General features: G+C 41.0%; 1 protein-coding gene across 2 annotated transcripts in view; it reads right to left on the bottom strand.

Moving 5' to 3' along the window:
• Positions 1-23174, bottom strand: part of AIG1 (androgen induced 1) — a 280335-nt gene that overhangs the window by 206196 nt on the left and 50965 nt on the right. For both annotated transcript variants that reach the window (XM_029053693.1, XM_029053700.1), the window contains exon 2: positions 640-795. In XM_029053693.1, coding sequence (XP_028909526.1) covers positions 640-795 — 156 coding nt within the window. The remainder of the gene's footprint in view (positions 1-639; positions 796-23174) is intronic.

Consider the following 23174-nt stretch of genomic DNA (forward strand, 5'->3'; position numbering starts at 1 on the left):
AAACCTGAGGTGAACCTGGACTCTACAAGGTTCTTTCTATTCCATGTTTGGAGAAGAGCCAAGTTTCTCTAAACCAGATACCGGAGGGAGGTCAGAAGCCTACTGCAGCCTGGTAACTGACAGATTGAGGGAGGCTTCTATGAACTCTTGCTTCCCAGTGTGGGAAACCAGAGCTGGCCTTTGGGGGGGCATGTGCTGGCATGGGCGGTGATGGCATAGTGTGGGCAGAGCCAGAAGCAGAGCACATGGGGCAGTAGCCCTCTGGCTCTCTTTGCCTGTACCACTGGCTCACAGGACAGCCAACACAGTGGGCTACTGTTCTTCCCTTGCGTAAGTTCACAGGTAAGAACAAGTAAGAACAGTTCAGAGCCAGAGAGGCAGGACTCAGAATTTAAGGTGTGCACCAAAATGCCTTTCCCAGGGCTGGCTCCCGCCAGGCTGAAACTGGAACTATCAAATGGGGGCTTGGTGAATATAAATTTTGGACTCCGGTCAATAAATTTTTGACTTTGAGAGGGACATTGATCCCTTTCTATAGAAAACAAAACTTTTTTTTTCTTCCAGAAACCCTAATCTTCGGCACAAATTACTGGAAGCAAAACTGCTCATTCTAAAATTAGTACCTATCATCATACTTACAACACCGACAGGGAAGGCCAAGACAGACAACATCCAGTCACGGAGAGAAATGAGTTTCTTTAATTGCCTTTCTTGCTCCTGGTTTTCACTTCCTCTGGTCAGAAGGCTGGAAAGGTCAGTCAGTACACAGATCCCAAAAAAGACAGCCTGGATAACCTACAGAGGAACAACAGCCCAGTGTTAGCCACAAGATTTAAATAGGTACAAAAACCAATGTAATGGGACAACAAGTTAGACATGCATTTGTAATATACAGGGTGAGCCAATGCAAAGCAGGAGAACCACTTTCCAAACAAGTGTGACCTTGAACAAGTCACTTAACTTCTCTGTGCCTCAGTTACCTCTGTAAAATGGGGATTAAGACTGTGAGCTCTATGTGGGACATGGACTGTGTCCAACCTGTTTGCCTTGTATCTTAGTACAGTGTCTGGCACATAGTACACACTTAACAAATACCATTTAAAAAAAAAAGCATGGACCTTTTTCAACTTGGTAGAATGCGAAGGGAAAATCTGTCTGGAATGCAGTTTGAATCTCTGGAAACATCATAGAAAAGCAACAGGAATTACTGAACTGGCTTAATCAACAATTTGAGTCAAAATGTGAAAGACACAAAGTTCAGAGAATAGAAAGATTTCACAGAGGTCCAAGGACCCCTTTGGACTAAGCAGACTAAATTAAATGGAGGGAAGTTAGGCTCGATATGAGCTAAATATAAATCCAGTAATAAACCTAGTAGACAGGGACTGGGGGGGAGGGGGTTTCCCTAAGGAAGCTGTGGGAGCCCCAGTGCTTGAGTCACGCAGAACACTAAAAAAGAAATTATTCAAAATCTTCTAGACTGTAAGCTTACTGTGGGCAGGGAAAGTGTCCACCAACTCTGCTGTATTGTTATATTGTACTCTCCCAAGTGCTTTGTACTTTGTTCTAAATGAAGTAAGCCCTCAATAAATACAATTGATTGACTGATGGAAGGGAACACTTTCTCTGATCGGCAAGACCAATCTAGATGACCTAATAGACCTTCTCCAGCTCTACGTTTTCTTGAAACAAAATCTACCCACAGCAACGTAGCCTTAGATAACCCGCACACCCCACTTTTTGAAAGGCTGCAAGTGGTACATTCCCTAATCAATCATGGCTGGACTAGTTGTATCAGCTTTGTTTGGTTTGGACAACTTCACAGGGAGAAAAATGCAGTGACATGGATGCACAGTGATTTACAGTGTTTATGAAATTCCTAAAGGAGGTAAAAGCTACACAAAAGACTCAGAGCTGATTTCATGGAATGTTGTAATATAGCTAGGAAATGATCATGCAAACCACAAAAAAATATAGAAAGGAGTGGAAAATGCACATTCCCATGGCTAGAAGTCACCCAGCACTCTGAATGTGGAGGTCACACAGGGAAATTTTCCTGGCTTCCTCAACTAGAAATAAATCACTGATGGTTCATATGCCTTGGATAGGATTCTCCTCTCTCCCTAAATAAGGCAAAGCAAACAAACTAAAAACAATCTATGCACACGTGTATGAGCTAGGACAATGCTAGGAAGCTTTGTGACCACCTTAAAACAGTCATAAGGGTGAAAGAAAATGCAAGAACAGCAATAACGGACATTTCTGATATTTTACATTAGGCAAGCCAGACCAAGGGCATTGTGAGCTGACATTCAAAGCTTTACTGAGATCACATCTCCTTCAGGAGACCTTCCCTGATTTAGCCCTCTTTTCCCTGGCTCCCGCTCCTTTCTGCATCATCTGTGCACTTGGATCTGTGACTTTTGGTTATTTGATATTCGCCCCACTCTCTGTACCAAAGCCCATATGTACATATCTATAAATTATATGTTGTAAATAATTTAAATATATTAATGCATATCTCCCCCTCTAGACAGTACGTTTGTTGTGGGCAGGCAATGAGTCTACCAATTCTGTTGTAATGTATTCTCCCAAGCATTTAGTACAGTGCTCTGCACACATTAAGCACTCAATAAATACTGATGATGATGATGATGACACCACTAGGGCTATTTTGATGAGACTGAAGCAGGGACCCAAACATTAACTGCAGCAATGCATTGCCTCAAGTTTCCTCATAATTCATCCAAAATAAACATGGGCCTTAAGCTAAAGAAAATATATGGTTGGACTTCTGAATATTTATTCTGAGTCTATACCTGAAATGCCAAGTATGCTGGCTGAATCTGGCCCTGTGTTTGGTTCCCTTCTGGGCTGAGATTATTTTTTTAAACCTGCACTGTGTCTAAAGAACATTAAAAAATCCATCTTGGCCTTAGAGACCTGGAAGCAGAAGGCCAAAAAGTCCAACTCTAGGAAGTCCTGACTGGGGGTGTTGTTGGGGCCACTTCCACCTCTTGAACCTTTTCTGGACACTTTCAGACTGTTCCTCACCCCATTTAGGTGTCATATCAAAGAGATGGGCTTTGAGAAGGAGCAGAAGACTCAACCATGACAGCTAAAGTGTTAACTCCATCCCTACCTGCCTTGCGCCCAGCACCCTGATGGGGAGGAAGAAAGCAGCTACAGTGCATGGCCTCCACAAAGCTTTCCTTGGAAAGGTTGTAGCTGCAGAAGTGACCAACTCTGAGTTTCAAAGAGCTGCTCCTCCTGCCATAAAACCCTGTTGCTCTTTCATTTTATTTGTATTAATACCTGTCTCCTCCTTTAGACTGTAAACTCATTGTTGGCAGGGATGGGTCTATCAAATCTATTGCACACTATTCTCCCAAACTCTCAGTAGAGTACTCTGCACACAATAAGTGCTCAATAAATACCAATGATCGATTGAACTGATTTTATGTATTTCTCCTTGTTTTTTATGTTGTTTTGATATTCTGTTTCATCTCCTCTTCCTGCCTTATATTCTTAGATTGTGAGCCTCTTGAAAACCAGGGACCATCTCTGATCTCTACCTTTGTATTTCTCAGGGCTTAACACAGTGCTCTACACACAGAACACAATACTACTTCTAAATGTAGTGCCACAGTGACCTCATCAAGAAGAAATGGAAAAGATGGAATTGCTGCAATTTTTGAGACATCTCATGACTTTCCACAGCTGGCCAGTAATCTAGATCAACTACTAAAGAATACTGTCAGCTGAGTGATCTGAGAACAACGATATAGCTTCACACCACCAAGTAGTCTAACAGACATGATTTTCACCACATTTCAGTTCCAGGATCTAACTAACCCTAGATTGTGAGTTCCCTGGAAGGCAGTGATTGTGTTAACCCAATCTGTTGAACTCTCCTAAGTGTTTAGTATAGTGTTCTGCACAGAGAAACCACTAAATAAATACCACTGATTGAGGTAAAATGCAGAGAACAACATAAAGACCTCTACACAGTTTTCCTAGGCCTTACAAAAGACCTGGATGTAGGTATGAGAATATGCTTCCACACCTCTGGGAAACTTCCAACATAATAATAACAAAAATAATAATAACAATATTTATAAAGGGTTTACTATGGGACAAGCACTGTGCTCAGCACTGGGGTAGATATAATCAGATCACCCACAGGGATCACCGTCTAAAAGGAAGAACAGGTGATTCATCCCACTTTAAAGATGAGGAAACTGAGGCACAAAGAAATTTAAATGTCTTGCTCAAAGTCACATAATGGGCAAGAATGATGAAATTTGTTATGCACTTACAAGAAGTGGGGCTGGGAATAGAACCAAGGTCCCATCACTTCTATAGCCCTGTGATCTTTCTCTACAGAGGTCAAACATCATGCTATATCCCAGAGACTACCAATTAGAAATTGCTGTATGCTTGGGAGATCGTCCTATAGGCACACACCCAAGAAGACATGCAAATGATTGCAAACTTCTTCACAGAATTAGGGCTGACAATAGGGCTAAAGGAAACTGAAGTGATACAGGAATCCAACCAGGAAGCCCACCGCCAAAAATTACTATCAGCACAACAGAGAATTCAGTTACCCAAGCTATACAGATCAACAATATAATGATAGACAACATGGTAGGAGACAAAATCAAGAAGGCTTGCACAATCTTGGGGACACTGTCAAACAATGATAGAACTACAGAGAGGCAGTGCTGTCCCATCCCTTCTATGGCTGAGACCTGAACCCCACACAGGTGACATAAACATTTCTTGAGCACATCTACCAGTGTTATTTGCATCAGATAATAAGACGGGAAGGCAAAAAATGAAGTTCTGGAACAAGGTGGGTCTTCTAGCCTTGAAGGTGTGCTCACCTCAACACAGCTGTACTATGTCAAACACATGGGGAGAATTAATGCAGCAGGATATCCAAGCCACTGCTGGATAGAGAACTGAAATTAGGAAACCAAAAGTAAGGACAGAAAAAATGTTTTAAGGACACGGTAAAACAAAGCCTCAGAGAAGACCGCATTCTGGCTGAAAATTGGGAATCAATTGCTGAGGACAGGGCATCCTGGAGTACTGCAATTCAGAAAAAAATGAGTCTCTTTGAGTAAGAGCAAAAGCCAAAGCATCAAAAAAAAAAATGACAACACAACAAAGGCCAAATTTTTCATGCACACAATGTGATCGGGATTGTGGATCCTAATTGACCTTTTCAGTCACACAAGTACTTACAAGTGAATGCTACCTCAGTGGCATATTCATTTGTTCACTCATATTTATTGTGCACTTACTGTGTGCAAAGCACTATACTAAGCTCTTGGGGGAGTACAATGTAACAATAAACAGACACATTCTCTGCCCCCAATGAGCTTACAGTTTTCAGGTGCAAAGAACAACTATACATAATGCAACTATACATACTGTCATAATGAAATATGGGGAACAGTTATGCTTGAGGACATCATATTACTGGGCTTCTGGAGTTTGCGTTCTAGATGCCTTTCATTGATTTCTGATTCTTTTCCTGGGCCTCCTCTTATTTATGATAAAGGGATTTCTTTAAAATAATAGGGATTTTATGATCCCTTTCCAAAACTGTCTTCCACTAATACATTTTCAAGTAGAAGCTCCCTGCATAGGCAGAATTAGGTCTAGAAGAGCTGGTCCCCAGACAAGTTCTTTATGTTTTCCATTAAAAAGAGGTGACAACACACTGGAAATATTTTCTGAATAGTCTGGGCCCTGCTATAAGACTTCTACATAAATAAAATGCCCCATTAAAAGCGGGCTCAAAAAGTCTTCAGAATACATAAGTCTAGTATTAATGTAACAATCAATCTGAAGAGAGACTAGCCACAGTAATGTTTAAGAAAGGATGATCAAAAATTCTTTTAAATCAAATCATATTTGGGGGATTCTTCTAACTGAAGCTACAGTCTCTGAAGCACTCTGGTCTCTTCATTTTAAAATTATTATTATTTTAAGAGCTGTTGGAGCCTTTACTAGAAGTGAAAAGTAGAGAGGGCTGTAGGAACAATGTGTTAATGTAATTCAAGAGTTCAACAAGCACTGGGCATGAATGTCCAAACAAACTGCCTACAATTAGAAGATTGTTCTGATTAAACTCCCTTTTCTAATTCTACCTCCATGTAACTGTTTGAGTGCCAAGCTAATAACTAAGAGGATTCAAATTTGGCCTAGAAAAGCAGCATGGCCTAGTAGAAAGAGCACAGGCCTTGGGAGTCAGAGAAACTGGGTTCTAATCCCAGCTCTGCCACTTGCCTGCCGTGTAACCTGAGGCAAGTCTGTAATACGGTTTCCTCATCTGTAAACTGGGGATTAAATACCTGGTCTCCCTCCTACTTACACTGTAAGTCTGTGGAACAGAGTCTGTATCCAACCCGATTACCTTGCATTTACCCCAGGATTTAGGAGAGTGCTTAGCACAAAGTATGCAGTGTGACCTACTGGAAACAGCACAGGCCAAGGTGTCACAGGACCTAGGTTCTAAATCTGGTTCTGCCACGGGTCTGCTGCATCAATTGGGGCAAGTCTCTTAACTTCTCTGTGCCTCAGTTTCCTCAACTTCAAAATGGGAATTAAATGCTACTCCCTCCTAGATTGTGAGTCCCAAGTGACACAGGAACTGTGTCCAACCTGATTATCCTGAATCCAAACCCGTGCTAAGAACAGTGCTTGACACATAGGAAGTGTTTAATACGTACCACAATTATTATTACTATTACTTAAAAAATACCAAAATCATCATTATCAAGTTCTTCTTGATAATGGCTTCTTAATTTAATGCTGATTGTGCTTAGCAGAAGTCACATCTGTGACCGGCCACAGCCTGGCCAGGCTAATGAGCTTAGCTCACTAGCACTGAAGAGGCTGGCAGGCGGTGATAGGAAGCATTAACACTTCCCATAGCTCCCGGTATTTCCGAACCCAATAAGGCCCAACAATTAGACCTGGGATGAGAAAACTGCGATGGGCGTTGTTGGCTACTTTCCTTTTTCACCCCAAATATGGCCAATGGAAGGGAAGAGGATCAGAAAGTAGCAAGGTATATCTGAGGAGGGGTCTCCATGAACTCTTGGCAGTAGGTTGGAACTCTGTCACACTGACATGGACATTCGTCTCTACTCAGAGTCGGAGCCGTCCATTCTGTCAGACCTTGTGTGGCACTGAGAGACCGATGGGACCTCCTCATTAGATCTAGGATTGAGTATTCTAGGAACTTCACCCGGGAACTTGAAAGAAAGCCCATTTGGGGTAGTTTGAGAGGTAGCCCATTTGGGGTTACTTGAAAGGAAGCCCATTTGGGGTGGTTTGTGAGGTGTCTCCTTCCCAGTTTTACCAGGTGCTAGAAGTGGGGTAGCATGTTGACCATTGTACTAATTGCTTATTAGTCTAGGAATAACTTTGCTTCCGAGGGTTACCTATGGTGGGTTCTTTGTACTATCATCTTAATAAACCTACTTCCGTTAACCATAACCCTCGAGTCTGTGAATCCATTTCCAACCTCCGATCCATGAGCTCATGAGTTACTTGTAGGCCGATTCTGCCCAGTCACATCTCAGAATTTTCAGGCTGTTTCATCTGTGTTCCTCTGAATAGAGGAGCAAAAAGCTTTCAAAAGATACCCTGGCATGAACATCAATCAATCAATCATATTTGTTGGGCACTTACAGTGTGCAGAGTACCTTACAAAGAGCATGGGAGAGTACAGTATAACAGTCGGTAAACATGTTCCCTGCCCACAGTGAGCTAAGTCATGAAATGCCGCATACCCTGAAAGTCAGTTTCAGGGCATTCATTTGGCTAAAGGCTGCCCGACAGTGGGGCCTAGAAGTCTGAGGAGAGGGGGGCCCTCTACATTTGTCTATGGCTCTTCTAACTGACTCCAAATGGCTCTTTGCTCTCTTGAAGCACTTGAAGAGCAGCTCAGAACCACATGTGACCCAGAGTGGCCCCCCACAGACACCAGCTACTGGGATTTCCCCATTTTGCATGCTCCAGACTCCCTGGGTCTCCTGCCCCTTCTGACCCTGGGCAGCTTGAAAGTCACTCTAAACTACAGTGCAGGTCATGTGAACAAAGTTGTACTATGTGAATGGGTATTCCATTGCTCTCACTGCACAACAGATCCACAGCCAGTCTGGGTACCAGGCATTCAGAAGGATTATTGCTACAGATTATGGTTACCACATTTTGTCACCTCCTGGCACTGCTACACTCAGTCATTCAGCCTCCCACCACAATGGATCAGGAACATAATCTGGTGGTGTGCTCATGTAATATGCTGGAACTGTTAGATGACACTGTGGTTTCATGCACCCTGAAGCAATTTAGGCCAGACTCTTGGTCTGTTTGCAGGCAGCATGTTGGGGATCTTGCCGGTTTCCAAAGGCACTGGTGTCTACATATGCAAAAGAATTTGTAGACAAACCCCCAAATTCCACTGAGAAGATAAGTGACTCGCCGAAGGTCACCACTTGTCTGCAATGTGACCTTGGACAAGTCATTTAACTTTTTTGTGCTTCAGTTACCTCATCTGTAAAATGGGGATTGAGGCTGGGAGCCCTGTGTGGGACAGGGACTGTGTCCAACTTGATTAGCTTGTTTCTACCCCAGTGTTTGTACTGTGCCTAGTACACTGTAAGTGCTTACCAAATACCATATAAAATGAACAAATTAAGGTAGGTCACTGGGTGTAAAAACTTAATCCCTGCTCCAGGCCATGAAGGGGTGTGGCCTAAACGACAGACCATGGGCCTGGAAGTCAGAGGACATGGGTTCTAATCCTGGCTCTGCCTTTTGTCTACTGTGTGATCCTGGGCAAGTCACCTAACTTCTCTGTACTTCAGTTACCTCATCTGCCAAATGGTGATGAAAAATGTGACTTCCATGTGAGACATGAACATTCAACCTGATTAACTTATATCTACCTCAAGGTTTAGTACAGTTCCTGGGACAGAGTAAGCGCTTAACAAATACCACTAAAAATACTTTGCTTGCCCACTCCAACTAATGATTTTGTTAGAAACCTAATCCCTTTTTGGGGAGTGACATGCTAGATTCCTAGGGTTGATTTTTTGGCATTTCCTCTGAAAAATTAGAGTTCTAATGGAAGGTTGTGGCTATTTGTTTAACAGCATCTTGGGAACACAATACAATCACAGTGACCACATGGGATGAAGGGAAAAAGGAAAATCAATCATATTTAGTGAGCACTTACTGTATGCAGAGCACTGTACTAAATACTTGGGAGAGAACAATACATCAAAGTTGAAAGGCACATTCCCTGCCCACGACAATTAAGTTATAGCCCTAAACAATAACTGTGGCATTTGTTAAGTGCTTATTATGTGCCAGGCACTGTAGAAAGTGCTGGGGTGAATGTAAGCAAATCAGATTGGTCATGGTCCCTGTCCCACATGACCCACAGTCTTAATACCCATTTTACAGATGAGGAAACTAAGGCATTGAGAAGTGAAGTGACTTGCCCACAGTCATAATAAGCAGACAAGTGGTGGAGCTGGGATTAAAAACCAGGTACTTCTGACTCTCAGGCCTATGCTCTATCCATTAGGCAACACTGCTTTTCAAGCAAGGCCTTGATAGTAGCTCCCAATTACCGTATATTCTCAAGTTCAAATATGAGGCCTTATGGTTAGTTCCCACAGAAATTCCCACATACGTGTCAACCTCCAGCAGTAGAACCATGGGGGAAGACAGCTGGCCAAGGAACACTATCAGAAGTGGACGGAGTCCAAGTCCTTCCCAGTTATCAAGTTTCTTCTTCCCCAACTTTCCAAACACTGGTTCTCTGAGGTCACCCCTCCCCCACTAAGGCTTCCTCCTTTCCAGTTCCCACTGGCATAACTTCCACCCTCCCCATCACTGTTAACCATTCCCATCATTCAACAGACATCTTGTGATAAATCAAACACATTTATTGAGCATTTACTGTGTGCAGAGCACTGTTATAAGCACTATTCCCTGCCTACAATGGGCTTATAAATTGAAATTGCATAGCATTAAGTAAAAACAAAGCCTGGAAAGAGCCTGGGAGTCAGAAGACCTGGGTTCTGGGTCATCTCTTGCCCACCTAGAAGATAAACCAAGAAAGCCTTAACTAGAGCTGTTCTGCCCCAGCCTATTTGGCTGGACCCTCTGGGGAATTCAAATAGTAGAACATCATAGAAAGGAGAGACACTGCAGAAGAGGTTATTTGCAATATCCAGGAATGGTGAAACCCACAGTAAACTCTTCTAACTGCTCAGCCTAGACATTCCTCAAGCCAAAGAAGAATCCTTTCTCCACCCTTGGAAATAGCCTCTGATCTCTTTGTTCTGGCTGAGTAGTAACAATCCGTACCAGCTGAGCATAAAAGACACTTCATTTCATTCATTTTACTACTTTTGTATTGCCATGGGTGGGCTGGGAAAACCTTGTGTGGGCTGGCCACTTGATTTTCCATGGAAAAGATGGAATTATCCTACAGTTCACTGAAAGGCAAAGCATCTTCTCATGAGACAATTTCTTCACCACTGGTGGCCAATTTTCCTGTTCCTCCCATCCAATTTACTTTAAAATGCTAAAGAGAACACATGTGCAGCTTAAAACCTTAGGCTCCCAATAACCTCGTCTGACAGTGGTCAAGAGGCTGTACTGTTTAGCTTATCAAAATGCTCATACAGAACTGCAAACTTCTACGCCACAGGGGATCTTTTAAATAATATCAATAACAACATAAATAGTAATAATAATGGAATTTGTTAAGTGTGTACTGTGTGTCAAGCACTGTTCTAAGACCTGGGGTAGGTACAAAATAATCATGTCAGACACAGTCCCTGTCCCACATGGAGCTCAGAGTTTAAGTAGGATGGAAGACTGGTTCTGAATCTCCACTTTACAGTTGAGGGAACTGAGGCACAAAGAAGTTAAATGACTTGCCCAAGATCACATGGCAGGCAACTGGCAGAGCTGGGATTAGAACTCAGGCCCACAGACTCCCAGACCTGTGCTCTTTCAATTAGGTCATGCTGCTTTTAGGCAACACTAGGGTAGAAATAAAATACCTTGTACCCGACCCAGTGATTACCACATCATTATTGCATTCATTAAACACTAAGAGACACCCTGCACTTAGCATAGTGTTTGACAATCAATCCACCATATTTATTAAACACTTACTTTGTGCAGAGCACTGTACTATGTGCTTGGATGAGTAGAACATTACAAGACTTGGTAGACATGTACCCTGCACACAGGGAAGCAGTGTGGCCAAGTGGATAAAACATGGGCCTGGGAGTCAGAGGCCTTTGGTTCTCATCCTGGCTCTACCATTGTCCTGCTGTGTGACTGTGAGCAAGTGCGAGTCTGTGAAAGAAGGAGAGGTGTCAGGGCTGGAGAGGTAGATTTTGGAATCATCTACCTAACAAGGGTAGTTGAAGTCATGGGAACGAATGGATTCTCATAGGGAGTGGGTGTAGATGGAGAACAGAAGGGGACCCAGAACTGAGCCTTTAGGGACTCCTAGAGTTAGGGGGTGAAAGCCAGAGGAGGAGCCTGCGAAAGAGACTAAGAATGAGTGGTCAGAGAGGTAGGAGGGGAACCAGGAAAGGACAGTGTCAGTGAAACCAAGGTTGGATAATGCTTCCAAGAGAAAGGGGTGGACCACAATGTCAAAAGCAGCTGAGAGGTCAAGAAGGATTAGGATGGAGTAGCGGCCATTGGATTTGGCAAGAAGATCACTGATGACCTACGAAAAGGCTGTTTCCAAGGAGTGAAGGAGGTGGAATCTAGATTGGGGGGGATCTAGGAGAGGAAGTGGAGACAGAGGGCGTAAACAACTCAAAGAGTTTGAGGAGGAATGGTGGGAGGGAGAGGCAGTGATAACTTAAGGTAGTCATGGGGTTAAGGGAGGGCATTTTTAGGACAGGGAAGACATTAGCACGTTTGAAAGAAATCAGCATGTTTGAAAGCAGTGGGGAAGAATCCACTGGAGAACTGAAAATAGCGGTCAGGGATGGAAGAAGGGAAGGGGCAAGCATTTTGATAAAGGGTGAAGGAATGGGGTCAGAGGTGCAGGTGGAAGGGGTGGATTTTGAGAGGATGTGGGAGGTCTCCTCTTGAGATACTGATAGGAAAGATGGGAGAGTTGAAATAGGGGCAGGAGGAGGGAGGGAGGGGAGAAGGGAAGGGGAGATTTTAGGGAGATCATTCCTGATGGCTTCAATTTTGTACATAATAAGCACTTAATGAATATTTTTACTGCAACTACTCTGGCTAGACCTGAGTCCAAACCATCTTGTATATAGAGTTCACTGTCCTTTCCTTTAAAATCTCCAGAAAAGAAGTCTCCAAAACTTTGCTGGCTTATAGATTTCACAATCCTTATGGTTAGGATGTTCCACTTGTGGGAACTTGCACAAAGAAAAACTGTGATTAAGGAGCACACGGATGACCAATTTTGCATCCCAAATTTTCATGCCAAAGATCCCTTTCCTGTAACCCAGGCAGTATCATTTTGGGAGAGTTTGGCTCATCTCTCTGGGTCTCGGGTTCTCTCATCTCTTTCACAACTCTCCTTCCCTGACATGGGTCTCTCACTCTGCCTGCACCCCCGCCTCCTTCCTCTCCTCTCTCCCTGTCCCCTCTGGTAGTTCCTTCTGAAATTGATTTTGACTCCTTGTGACTTTCACAACATCTCCTTGTGACCCTCCCCACAGCTTTTCCTGTGGCTAGCTCAGTTCCTTTTCAGAGAACAGCAATTAAAATAGCAGACACTCCTGCATGCTGAGGGGAACGGGGGTCTGATACCAGGATCTGCACATGGGAGGAGAGGATGTAGGTTGGCAGCCTCGCTAACTGCAGGAGCCATCTTCTCTCAGATAAGGGAAGATGGCTCATTATGGTGCCTCATTTTCAGAGGAAAGTCCAGAAGTGGACTATATCTATACCCCACTCTTTCCAAGTGCATAGAGACACTCACTGTGGTCCAAAGCCATTTTCCACCAACACCATTTGTAAAGATAACCCAAAGTTAATGGATTGATGCTTCATCCTCCTTGGGTTAGTTGATGAGTGACACTTATTGGGTGCCTACTGGATTTGACTGCAGTACTAAGGGCTTGGGATACTAGTATGTCAATAGTAAAAGACAACCTCTGTCATCAAGGGGCTTACAAGGTTAGTACAGTTGTTGACAACCACGGCACTCTGCTTTTGTTAAAGACGAGGTATAAAAATTCTTAAAGAAGTACAAAGATCTGCTAACTTGGCTATGGAAACTATTTGCTGCTGTAGATAAACCAGTTTAGGTTTCTTTAAATACCAATAGGATTCCTTTGAATTCATTATTTACAAGTTACATTGCCTGATGCCACCGCACTTACACACAATAACAACGACGTTAAGCAGTAGCTATGCATCTCTTCTGGGACATTAATTTCAAAGTACTACTGTACCTCAGCTGTTTTGCAGAGATGGCAGTTCCAGCCATGACCTCAGCAGGTCAGAAGTGTATATACCATCTGGCTCTGAAGTGTTAACAGCTTGGAATCTCTTTCGCTGTATCAAATGTAAGAATGAAGTGGTCACACATATAGTATCCCTCATAGAAATATAAATAAGGGCTGACCGATGCTGAGAATGGAAAGTGCTGCACTTTATGGAATTATTTTTCCTCTAGGATTTCTCCTATAATGTCATTGCCCTCCCTTCACCTCCAAGAAATCAAACCTGATTTACAGCACGGATTTTGGTTGGGGGCTTCAGTTCCACAAAAATGGAAAGGCACTAAAATGCCATTCACATCTTTATCTTTTTATACTTGAGCAGCTTTGATTAAATTTGCTTTGTATTGTTACTGACATTTTCCTTTGCTCTCGGGAATGCACGCAACCTTTACGACTCTTCATACTCTGTTTATAAGGCAACGTAATTTCATTAGACTGCTATTACGTTTTGAGCAAATGTGTATTATAGCTTATCCACAATATATTTTGATTTTATTTGATTAGAACTTTTGTGTTTTTCTTTGTTAAAGTTAATTGCATCAGAGCACAGTCTGAGTGTAGGTTTTGATATTATTTTTGTTAACTGTTAATTTTACACATTTAAGATTTGCTGGACGTCTCTTCACACCCCAAATGAACTAGCAGTAGGAAAGGCGGAACATTAGGCAAGAGCTGGGATAGTTAGTTAAATAGGGTTATTAAAAAAAAACAAACAAACACAAAAAACCCTTGCACTGCAGCTGCCTGTGCTAATCAGAGCCTGAGAATGAGGTTTCCAATGACTGGAAAGTCCCTGAATCTTGACAAGTGAATTACTGTATTTTGGCATCTATATTGTGCAACAGCTTTGATTTCACCTCTTTAAGATTTCGCCTTGGAAAATTTCACATACTGAGACCTGAAGAAAAAGCCCTTATGAAGCTAGGAAAGATTTCTATCATAATTATAGGAATGATGGACAAAAGAGACAAGGTAACGGAGATAGGAGGGTGAGGGATAGAGATTGGAAGGATGTGGATAAGGAAGGGGAGGCAAAAGGTGGAGAGGTGGGAGGGAAGAGAGAGAGAGAGAGAGAGAGAGAGATGAGGGAGAGAGAAGAGGGATAGAGAAAAAGGAGAGAGAAGAGGAGGAGGCAAAGTGGTGCAACAAGGAGTACCAGGAAGGCCAAGGAGTGGAACAAAACAGAGATGAAGGAGCCTGAGATAGCCAGGAGGTGGAGTCAGAAAGAAAAAAGAGTAAAGGACTGTTTTATGTAAAGTTTGAGTGATGGGCACAGATACAAAAGGGAGCACAAGAAGGTGATTTCCAGGAGGTGACAGGAAGCACTTAAGGAAACCCTGTAGCCAACAATAATTTCTCTATATCTTTCAACGGGAGTGACGAAAATTATAATACTACAAAAAGTCCTGATTCATTCAACACAGGAGTGGGCTTGGGAGAGTGGGAGGCCTTAAAGGTCTGGGGTATATGTGGGGTATATATGCAGGGTTTCTTCTCCACTGCAATAGTAAGCTCATTCATTCATTCAATCATACTTATTGAGCGCTTACTGTGCTCATTGTGGGCAGGGAACATGTCTGCTAATTCTGTTGTATTGAGCTCTCCCACGTGCTTAGCCCAGTGGTCTGCACATAATAAGGACTCAATATATACCATTGATTGATTGGTTCTGAGCCATTTTCCTTCCAATGAGCAGGACTCTGGAGAACTACTGCTATAGAGGATAGTACAGGAAGAGGAGTAACTGGCTATGGTGCCCTAGTAGGCAACCTCTTTTGTACACTGTTCTGTGCAATAAGAAATGTCCGGAATCCCAATGGCTGGGAAGGGAAAGTCCCCTAGGCATGGTTCTTTCTTTCCCATCCACATGCTAGAAAATGAACCACAGTAGTCTACCACTCTGCCCTCCCCGGCCCTTTCACCACATCCCCACAAAAAACTCAGAGAGCTTGCATACACATAAATGTGGGTCGCTTTGCAAGCATGAAATTCCTCCTACAAGAATATTCAAGAGATTTTCCTTCCTATTAAAATGAACCTCCAAGCTATAATCAGGTCAGAGGTACAAGGGAAAAATGCTTTCAAGCCATTGAAAAATAGAGTACCAAAAGTTTTTTTCTCTTCTCTGGACTCATAAAACTGGATTTGCCTGTCATTTTCATTCAAAAGTGCTCTAATATGACACTTCTCTGTAGCATTTTTACAGATCTAAAAATGCAAAAGAAATTCCAAGTCTCTTTTCCAAAGACTATCTTTCTAAAGTCTTCAGCTTGAGTAGGAAGAAAAGAGTTGCACTATTTTTTCTTCTCTATGCTTCTTCTGAGAAAAATGCCAAATTGTAACTTTTTATTTGATAACTTAACCTAGTGTCCCATTTTTGGCCTTAACTGATCTGTAAAAGCTAAACAGGAAGATATACCCAGGAATTTTATGATTGGTATATTTTCAATATCATCCCTAGCTTACTGAGTGGTTGCTGGAAGCAGAGCACTATACTGAACACTTTTGTAATGTTCAAAGAAAGCACATATTGAAGATGATCCCTGCTCTCAAAAAACTTAAAATTAAAAAGGGACTACAAGTAGACATAAATTAATGGACACACAATACACTGTAACCTCCTCTAGACTGTGAGCTCATTGTGGGCAGGAATGTGTCTGTTTGTTGTTATATTGTACTCTCCCAAGCACTTAGTATAGTGCTTTGCACACAGTAAGTACTCAATAGATATGATTGAATGAATTAATGTTTCTGCTAATTCTGTTGCATTGTACTTTCCCAGCTGCTTAGTACAATGCTCTGCATAGTAAGTGCTCAATAAATACCACTGATTAACAGCATGAGAATATAATAATAATGTTGGTATTTGTTAAGCGCTTACTATGTGCAGAGCACTGTTCTAAGCGTTGGGGTAGATACAGGGTAATCAGGTTGTCCCACGTGAGGCTCACAGTTAATCCCCATTTTACAGATGAGGTAACTGAGGCACAGAGAAGTTAAGTGACTTGCCCACGGTCACACAACTGACAAGTGGCAGATCCGGGATTCGAACCCATGACCTCTGACTCCCAAGCCCAGACTCTTTCCACTGAGCCACGCTGCTGCTTCTAAATATACAAAAGAATATACTTTTGTATATATAAAATCACATATAGATGAATAATCAAATAACAAATAAGTACGCAAAAACACAAGTGACAAGGAGGTGGGGGGGGGGGTTAATCATGGACTGTCTTAATGGAGGAGGTGGCTGTGTAAGGGAAGGTGACATGGTTTAGCAAGGCTGAGGAGGGAAAGCATTCCAGAATGGGAACAAAAATACAAGGAATGGGAGAGAAGCAAAGCAGAATCAAAGACTACAAGGAGTGTAGTGTGAGAAAATAAATAGTTAACAAGAAATCTGTGGCCATGAGGCTATTAGGTGTCTTTGTCTTATGTGACATTGGCAAAAAATGATATGAGGGAATAAGTGAGATTTTTTTTTTTTGCTTTTGCTTTTTTAAATGGTACTTGTCTAAATCTTAATAAGTACCATAAAAAAAAAAAACCAAAAAAAATCCCAATTATTCCCTCATTTCAGTGAACTAAGCCCTGGGATAGATACAAGATAATCAATCAGGTTGGACAGAGTAACTGAAGCACAAAGAAGTTAAGGGACTTGCCCAAGGTCATCCAGCAGGCAAATGGAGAGCTGGGATTAGAACTCAAGTTCTCTAATTCCCAGGACTGGAGTCTTTCCACTAGGTCCCACCATTTTATAGAATTCATTTGATATTTCTAGGTAGAAAGGAGGGCAGATTCTTTCAACTTTGAAAACTTATAAAAAGTATGTATTTTTCCCCCATACTGTACAATTTGTCTTTTTATGTGAAAATAAGGACTCGATGTAAAACTGTTCATGAACTACAAAATATTGCTTCAGGTATTTTCATCTACAATTCAGGGATTTGCTAGGTATTTTTCTAATCTGATCTTTCTAAATTTCAACTGTTGAATAGATTCCTCCTGACAGGTCAGTATTAACAACATTGTTAATAAGTATCTCCAATGAATATTCATTCATTCATTCAATTGCACTTATTGAGTGCTGTGTGCAGAGCATTGTACTAAGCGCTTGGAATGTACAATTTGGAATGTAGTGTGCAGAGCACTATATTAAGCACTTGGGAGAGCACTAAATTAAAGTATTTTACTAAAATACTTTTAGTATTTTACTAAAAGTAATTTACTAAAAATATTTTACTCAAGTATTTTGCTAAAGTATTTTCCTTTAGTAAAAGTTTAATATAACTAAATAAAAGTTGGTAGACATGTTCCCTGCCCACAATGAGCTTACCATCTAGAGGAAGAGAGAGACCTTAATAAAATTACAGATATCTATATAATAATGATAGTATTTGCTAAGCACTTACTATGTGCCAAGCACTTTTCTAAGTGCTGATACAAGGTTAACAGGTTGTCCAATTTGGGGCTCACAGTCTTAATCCCCAAATGGGGATTAAGATGAGGTAACTGTGGCACAGAGAAGTGAAGTGACTTGCCCAAAGTCACACAGTTGACAAGTGGTGGAGTCGGGATGAGAACACAGGACTTCTGACTCCCAAGCCTGTGCTCTTTCTACTAAGCCATGCTATATACTCTGTGGATGCTTTCAGTCCTCTCACTATAAGACACTACATGATCAGTAGTACTGTCAATATTCCTTTTAATAATAAAATGTTGGGTTCAGCTACTTGCATCATGTTTTTTGATTTTGAGTCTAAAATAAGGAACTCAACATTAGGGGCAATTTGGATTCTCTCTTGAAGCTCATTAGTGATCATTAGATTGCAAATTCTTTGAGGGCAGGAACTGTGTCTATTTCTTCTTTCACACTTTCCCAATGCACCTACTACAGAGATCTGCCTACAGGAGTCCCCCCCAAAAATTGAAATCACTCATTCAGACATATGCACTGGGTGCTTACTGAGTTCAGACCACTATACTAAGCACTTGGGAGAGTACAACAATAAACAGACGCATTCCCTGCCCTCAATGAGTTTACAGTCTCAAGTGATGATAACTTGAGTTCTAATTTGGGTATGGAAGTTTGAAATTACTCCCTTTTTGAATTAACTTGGAAAACTAATGATAGTAAATGTAGTATTTGTTAAGTGTTTACTATGTGCCAGGCACTGTATTAAGCACTGAGGTGGACACAAGCAAATCGGTTGGACACAGGAACTGTCCCACTTGATGCTCACAGTCTGAACCCACTTGTTAGAGATGAGGTAACTGAGGTACAGAGATATGAAGTGATTTGCCCAAGTTCACAAAGCAGACAAGTGGTGGAGCCAGGATTAGAACCCATGACCTTCTGACTTGCAAGCCCGTGCTCTGTGCATTATGCCATGCCACAATTTCTAATTTTAAAACTTTTTCTGTAAAACTGCATATAATCAAAGGACAAAAAGAGGAAACATTTTTCATGGTATTTAGGCGCTTACTATGTGCCAGACACTGTATTAAGTGCTGGGGTAGACTCAAGTTAATCAGGTTGGTTTTAGTCCATGTTCCACATGGGCTCACAGTTTTAATCCCTATTTTACAGATAAGGTAACTGGAAACATTTTGTTGTGGTCTAGTTCACACACAATCCCGAGCCCATCATGAGGACTCTTCTCTAAAAATGGAAAGTCTTTCACAAATGGAAAGACTGCTTTGTGTTGTTTCTGAAAATTGCAAAGTATTCTGTACTGAAGCTGTAGTCTTCAGATAATAATCCTCAGAAAATAACACCTTTTTTTAACATTAAAAAGAAAGAGTAGGATAAACTCCTTAGAACGATGACAAAATGATAAAATATAGAGGCGGGTTTTTATTTTTGAGAAGAGCTTAACTGCTCATTTTTATTGTCAATGTTAGGGGTAAATTCCTGGAATGAATGTAAGTGATGAACTTCAGCCAAAACAACACAAATAACCCCGCTGATATTCGCCACTTAAGATGTACTCTCCATCTTCCCAACGTTGCACAACGCTTTAACAAATTCACAGAAGAACCCTGAAGGAGCTAGTTATGTTTTATCAACTCCAATTCGACTACAGGAAACCCAAGGAAAACTAGTTCATTTAGACAGCAAAATAATGGAAATGAGGGGATCAAGATTCAAAATTTGCTTTCTTTTTTACCACCGCTGACACAGCCACACTCACTACATTGTGCAAACAAGGTAGTTTTCTTTCCAGTATAAATTCAGTACTTGCTAACATGTAGCTTATCAACACTTACTGGCCCATGAAATGTCAGTTGGGCTGAAAGAATGAAACGGCCCATGAAAATGACAGGCCAGCTAAAGCACTCCAGTACCATAAAAAGTCAATCCTCAGAAGGAGTCCCCCCATCCTCTCCGTGAATACAGAATCTTCCTTTTTTTAATAGGGCAAATTTCCTTCTCCAGTTCAAAGATGTGTGCCAGGGATGTGCGCCAGAGGTACTCTCAGTACCATGAGACAGTGACTCAGGGTATCAGATGAGCCTAAGTGGATTCCGTCAGGATTTCCCCTTCACTGGTACTTTGGGCCTCCCTTCCCGAAGGAACAGCTGAACATTCTGTACCTATTCAGCCACCAGGAGGGCATGAGGCCAGTTTGGAATTAGACTACTATTCCAACGGGGAATCAATGTGCTTTAAAAGTTCAGAAAGCTTTCTGTCTCTCTCTCCCCTTGAGGCTTTCCTTTCCAGATACTGCCAACCAGTGAATGATCTTATCCTGCCCTTGTTGGCATTAGACTGGACAAGTGAATATGCCTCTCTATCTCTAATTAGTATGACTATTTTTCTAAATGTGGCATTTAAGTGATGTGGTTTCATGCTTTAATACAGGGGAACTTTACCGCAGTAGATTTGATAACATGGACTAATTACAGCAGCAGGCTTTTGAGTTTCAAAATACAATTTTGGAAAATACACCCATGTGCATAGAAATTTGACTTCTATTGCTCCGTCTCATTACTAAAATCAATAAAGTAAACCATAAGTCATTGCTGGCAAGCAATCCGTACAGATGGAAAAAAAGAAAAATAAGCTTTTCAGTCTGAAATAATGCACTTAAAGTGAGAAGCTTTGAAAAGCGAAGTTCGTCAACTAGATTCTTTACAGTTCCACACGACAGTTTTCAATATATAACTAGCAAGGAGAGCACCCATCTAAAGAAGGTATTTGGATTAGCTAGAGAAATAGCTAGAGAAGGTAATGAATGCTATGCTTAATCAATTAAACTGGCAGTCATGAGAATTCCCTAAAGACGGACTTTCTTGATCTGAATGTAATGATATTGCCACTAATGTCCAGGTCGGTGGCTCTGTGATTGAGTACATCTGGTGATGTGGGTAGAGGTCCATGATCCAATACATTCACTTAACAATAAAATTATTAATTATAATTTTAAAAATCCATAGAATATTGGATGCTTAAGATAGTTAATTGTTTCCACAGTGTTATACTTACAGGCATACTCTAAATATTTTAGAATCGCGAGGGCAGGCAACATCATGTATTTTAACTGCTTAAGGTGCTTGAGGACTTGTCAAAAATGCTCTTTGATCATAAAAAACAATAGATTTTCCCAGTCACCCAAACTACCCTACCTTCTGTACCCAGTTCTGAAAATAGTTGCAAGCTTGAAGAATTTTGGAAACTGTGGAGAAAGTTGCAGTAACTCTTTCTGATCAATCAGGTATCACTTAAAATCTCATTGAAAAATATGATCCCCACCGATCTGATCTGTGTTATCTTTCTTCTAGGGGATAAGTTGGATATGGAAACTTGTGCTTTTATTTCAAAACTGTGGTTTAAACTACTAAGCCTACTACCACCAAAACTTCAGCTTTTGGAAAATTTACTGAATGTACTAAGCAATTCATTTTCATTCTCTGCATAATTATCATTGGTTTAATCAACTAATTGTAATGATTGAGAGCTAACTATGTGCAGAGCACTCCTAAGTAGTTGGAAGAGTACAATATAATAGATTTGGTAGATGTGTTTCCTACCCACAGCATGCTTACAATCAGTTTAAACACCTACCACAATAAAAACGGACAGATTCTTATTTGGGCACCAATTATGAACTTTCAATTTATATGAAAAGCAGCATGGCTTAGTGGAAAGAGTCCAGGCTTGGGAGTCAGAGGTCGTGGGTGCTAATCTTGGCTCCACCACTTGTCAGCTGTGTGACTTTGGGCAAGGCACTTAACTTCTGTGCCTCAATTACCTCATCTGTAAAATGGGATTAAGACTGTGAGCCTACGTGGGACAACCTGATAACCTTGTATCTACCCCAGTGCTTAGAACAGTGCTTGACGTATAGTAAGTGCTTAACAAATACCACTCATTCATTCGTTTATGTACATGAATATATGCAAAACAATTATATTCCCTAAAAATGTATTAGAATAGAAAGATCATAATGTCATACGTGGCATAAATAGTCTCAAATCACAAAATGAAACCTAAAACTGTCTTTACTTAGCAATAAGGAAAGCAATCAATTATAGAATTTGATAATTCCATAATTGCAGGAAAAATTCACCATAATTAAATATTACTAAATCAAGTTATACTTTTATACATGAGAGTCAGTCTAAGGGGAATTTGCCCTAGACCTGCTGTACTTCAGAATGGAAAAGGAGGATCAGTTACTTAATGCAACTAAGAATGAAAAACTATAACCATTATCTTTGGCTATTGGGCTCAAAGTTAACTAAAATTCATAGGAAATTTCATTTGCCATGAAATTTAAATCCCCTCCCTCACCAAAAATATCAGATGTACTAACAAGTGGCAAAATTGCCTGGGTTGAGTTTCATCTTTTTTGTTGTTTCCTCTGCACACCATCTGGTGGAGGTGCCAATGGCAGAAAAATGGCTGAAAATCAAGCAACAGTAAGTGTCATAAATAAACTTCAAACTAGATAATTAGCTGCTGACTGATTGATAATTGACTTTTTCTCTTTCATTTAAGATTAATTAAAGTCAGTCAATTTTGCCTAACTCAAAAATAACTTGTCAAAACTCTCAAAGAAATGAGCTGTTTGAAGATTAAAAACAAAAATGAAAAAACCCTGTAAATTAGAGGTCATCGGACCTCTTCATAGAATCAGACTGAAGGGTCCCCTAAGAGGGTGTCTAGACAATTCCCTATCTTCAGACACAACCTCAGTTAAAGCATCCCAGGCAAGTGAGATTTGATCTTATTTTTTTATTTAATTTCCTTTAAAAAGGCCCTTCTCCCTCAACTACTAGGGTATTTTCTTTATTTAAAAGATATAAAGTTGAAGCCCATTTCTTCCTTTGTGAACCTTAGAGGTGATGGGGCTCACCTGGTTTTCTTCCTCCACAGAAATACACCCCAGAATAGAAAATTGTAATGAAGTCGCTTCTCATACAACTCTATACTAAAAATGCTCTTTTTTCAAGGGTCTATTTGTAGTTTCTAATATTTTAATCTTTGTTATTCTCCTCTCAAACCTCCCAAGGTCTGACTTTTAAAATGCATCCAGATATAGCTATATTACGCTAGTAAAGGTCTGATTTGCCCAGGGGAGTTCTGAATCCTACCTGTTCTACACCTACATGAAAAAT

The sequence above is a fragment of the Ornithorhynchus anatinus genome, chromosome 2 (assembly GCF_004115215.2).
Source record: "Ornithorhynchus anatinus isolate Pmale09 chromosome 2, mOrnAna1.pri.v4, whole genome shotgun sequence".
Taxonomy (NCBI): domain Eukaryota; kingdom Metazoa; phylum Chordata; class Mammalia; order Monotremata; family Ornithorhynchidae; genus Ornithorhynchus; species Ornithorhynchus anatinus.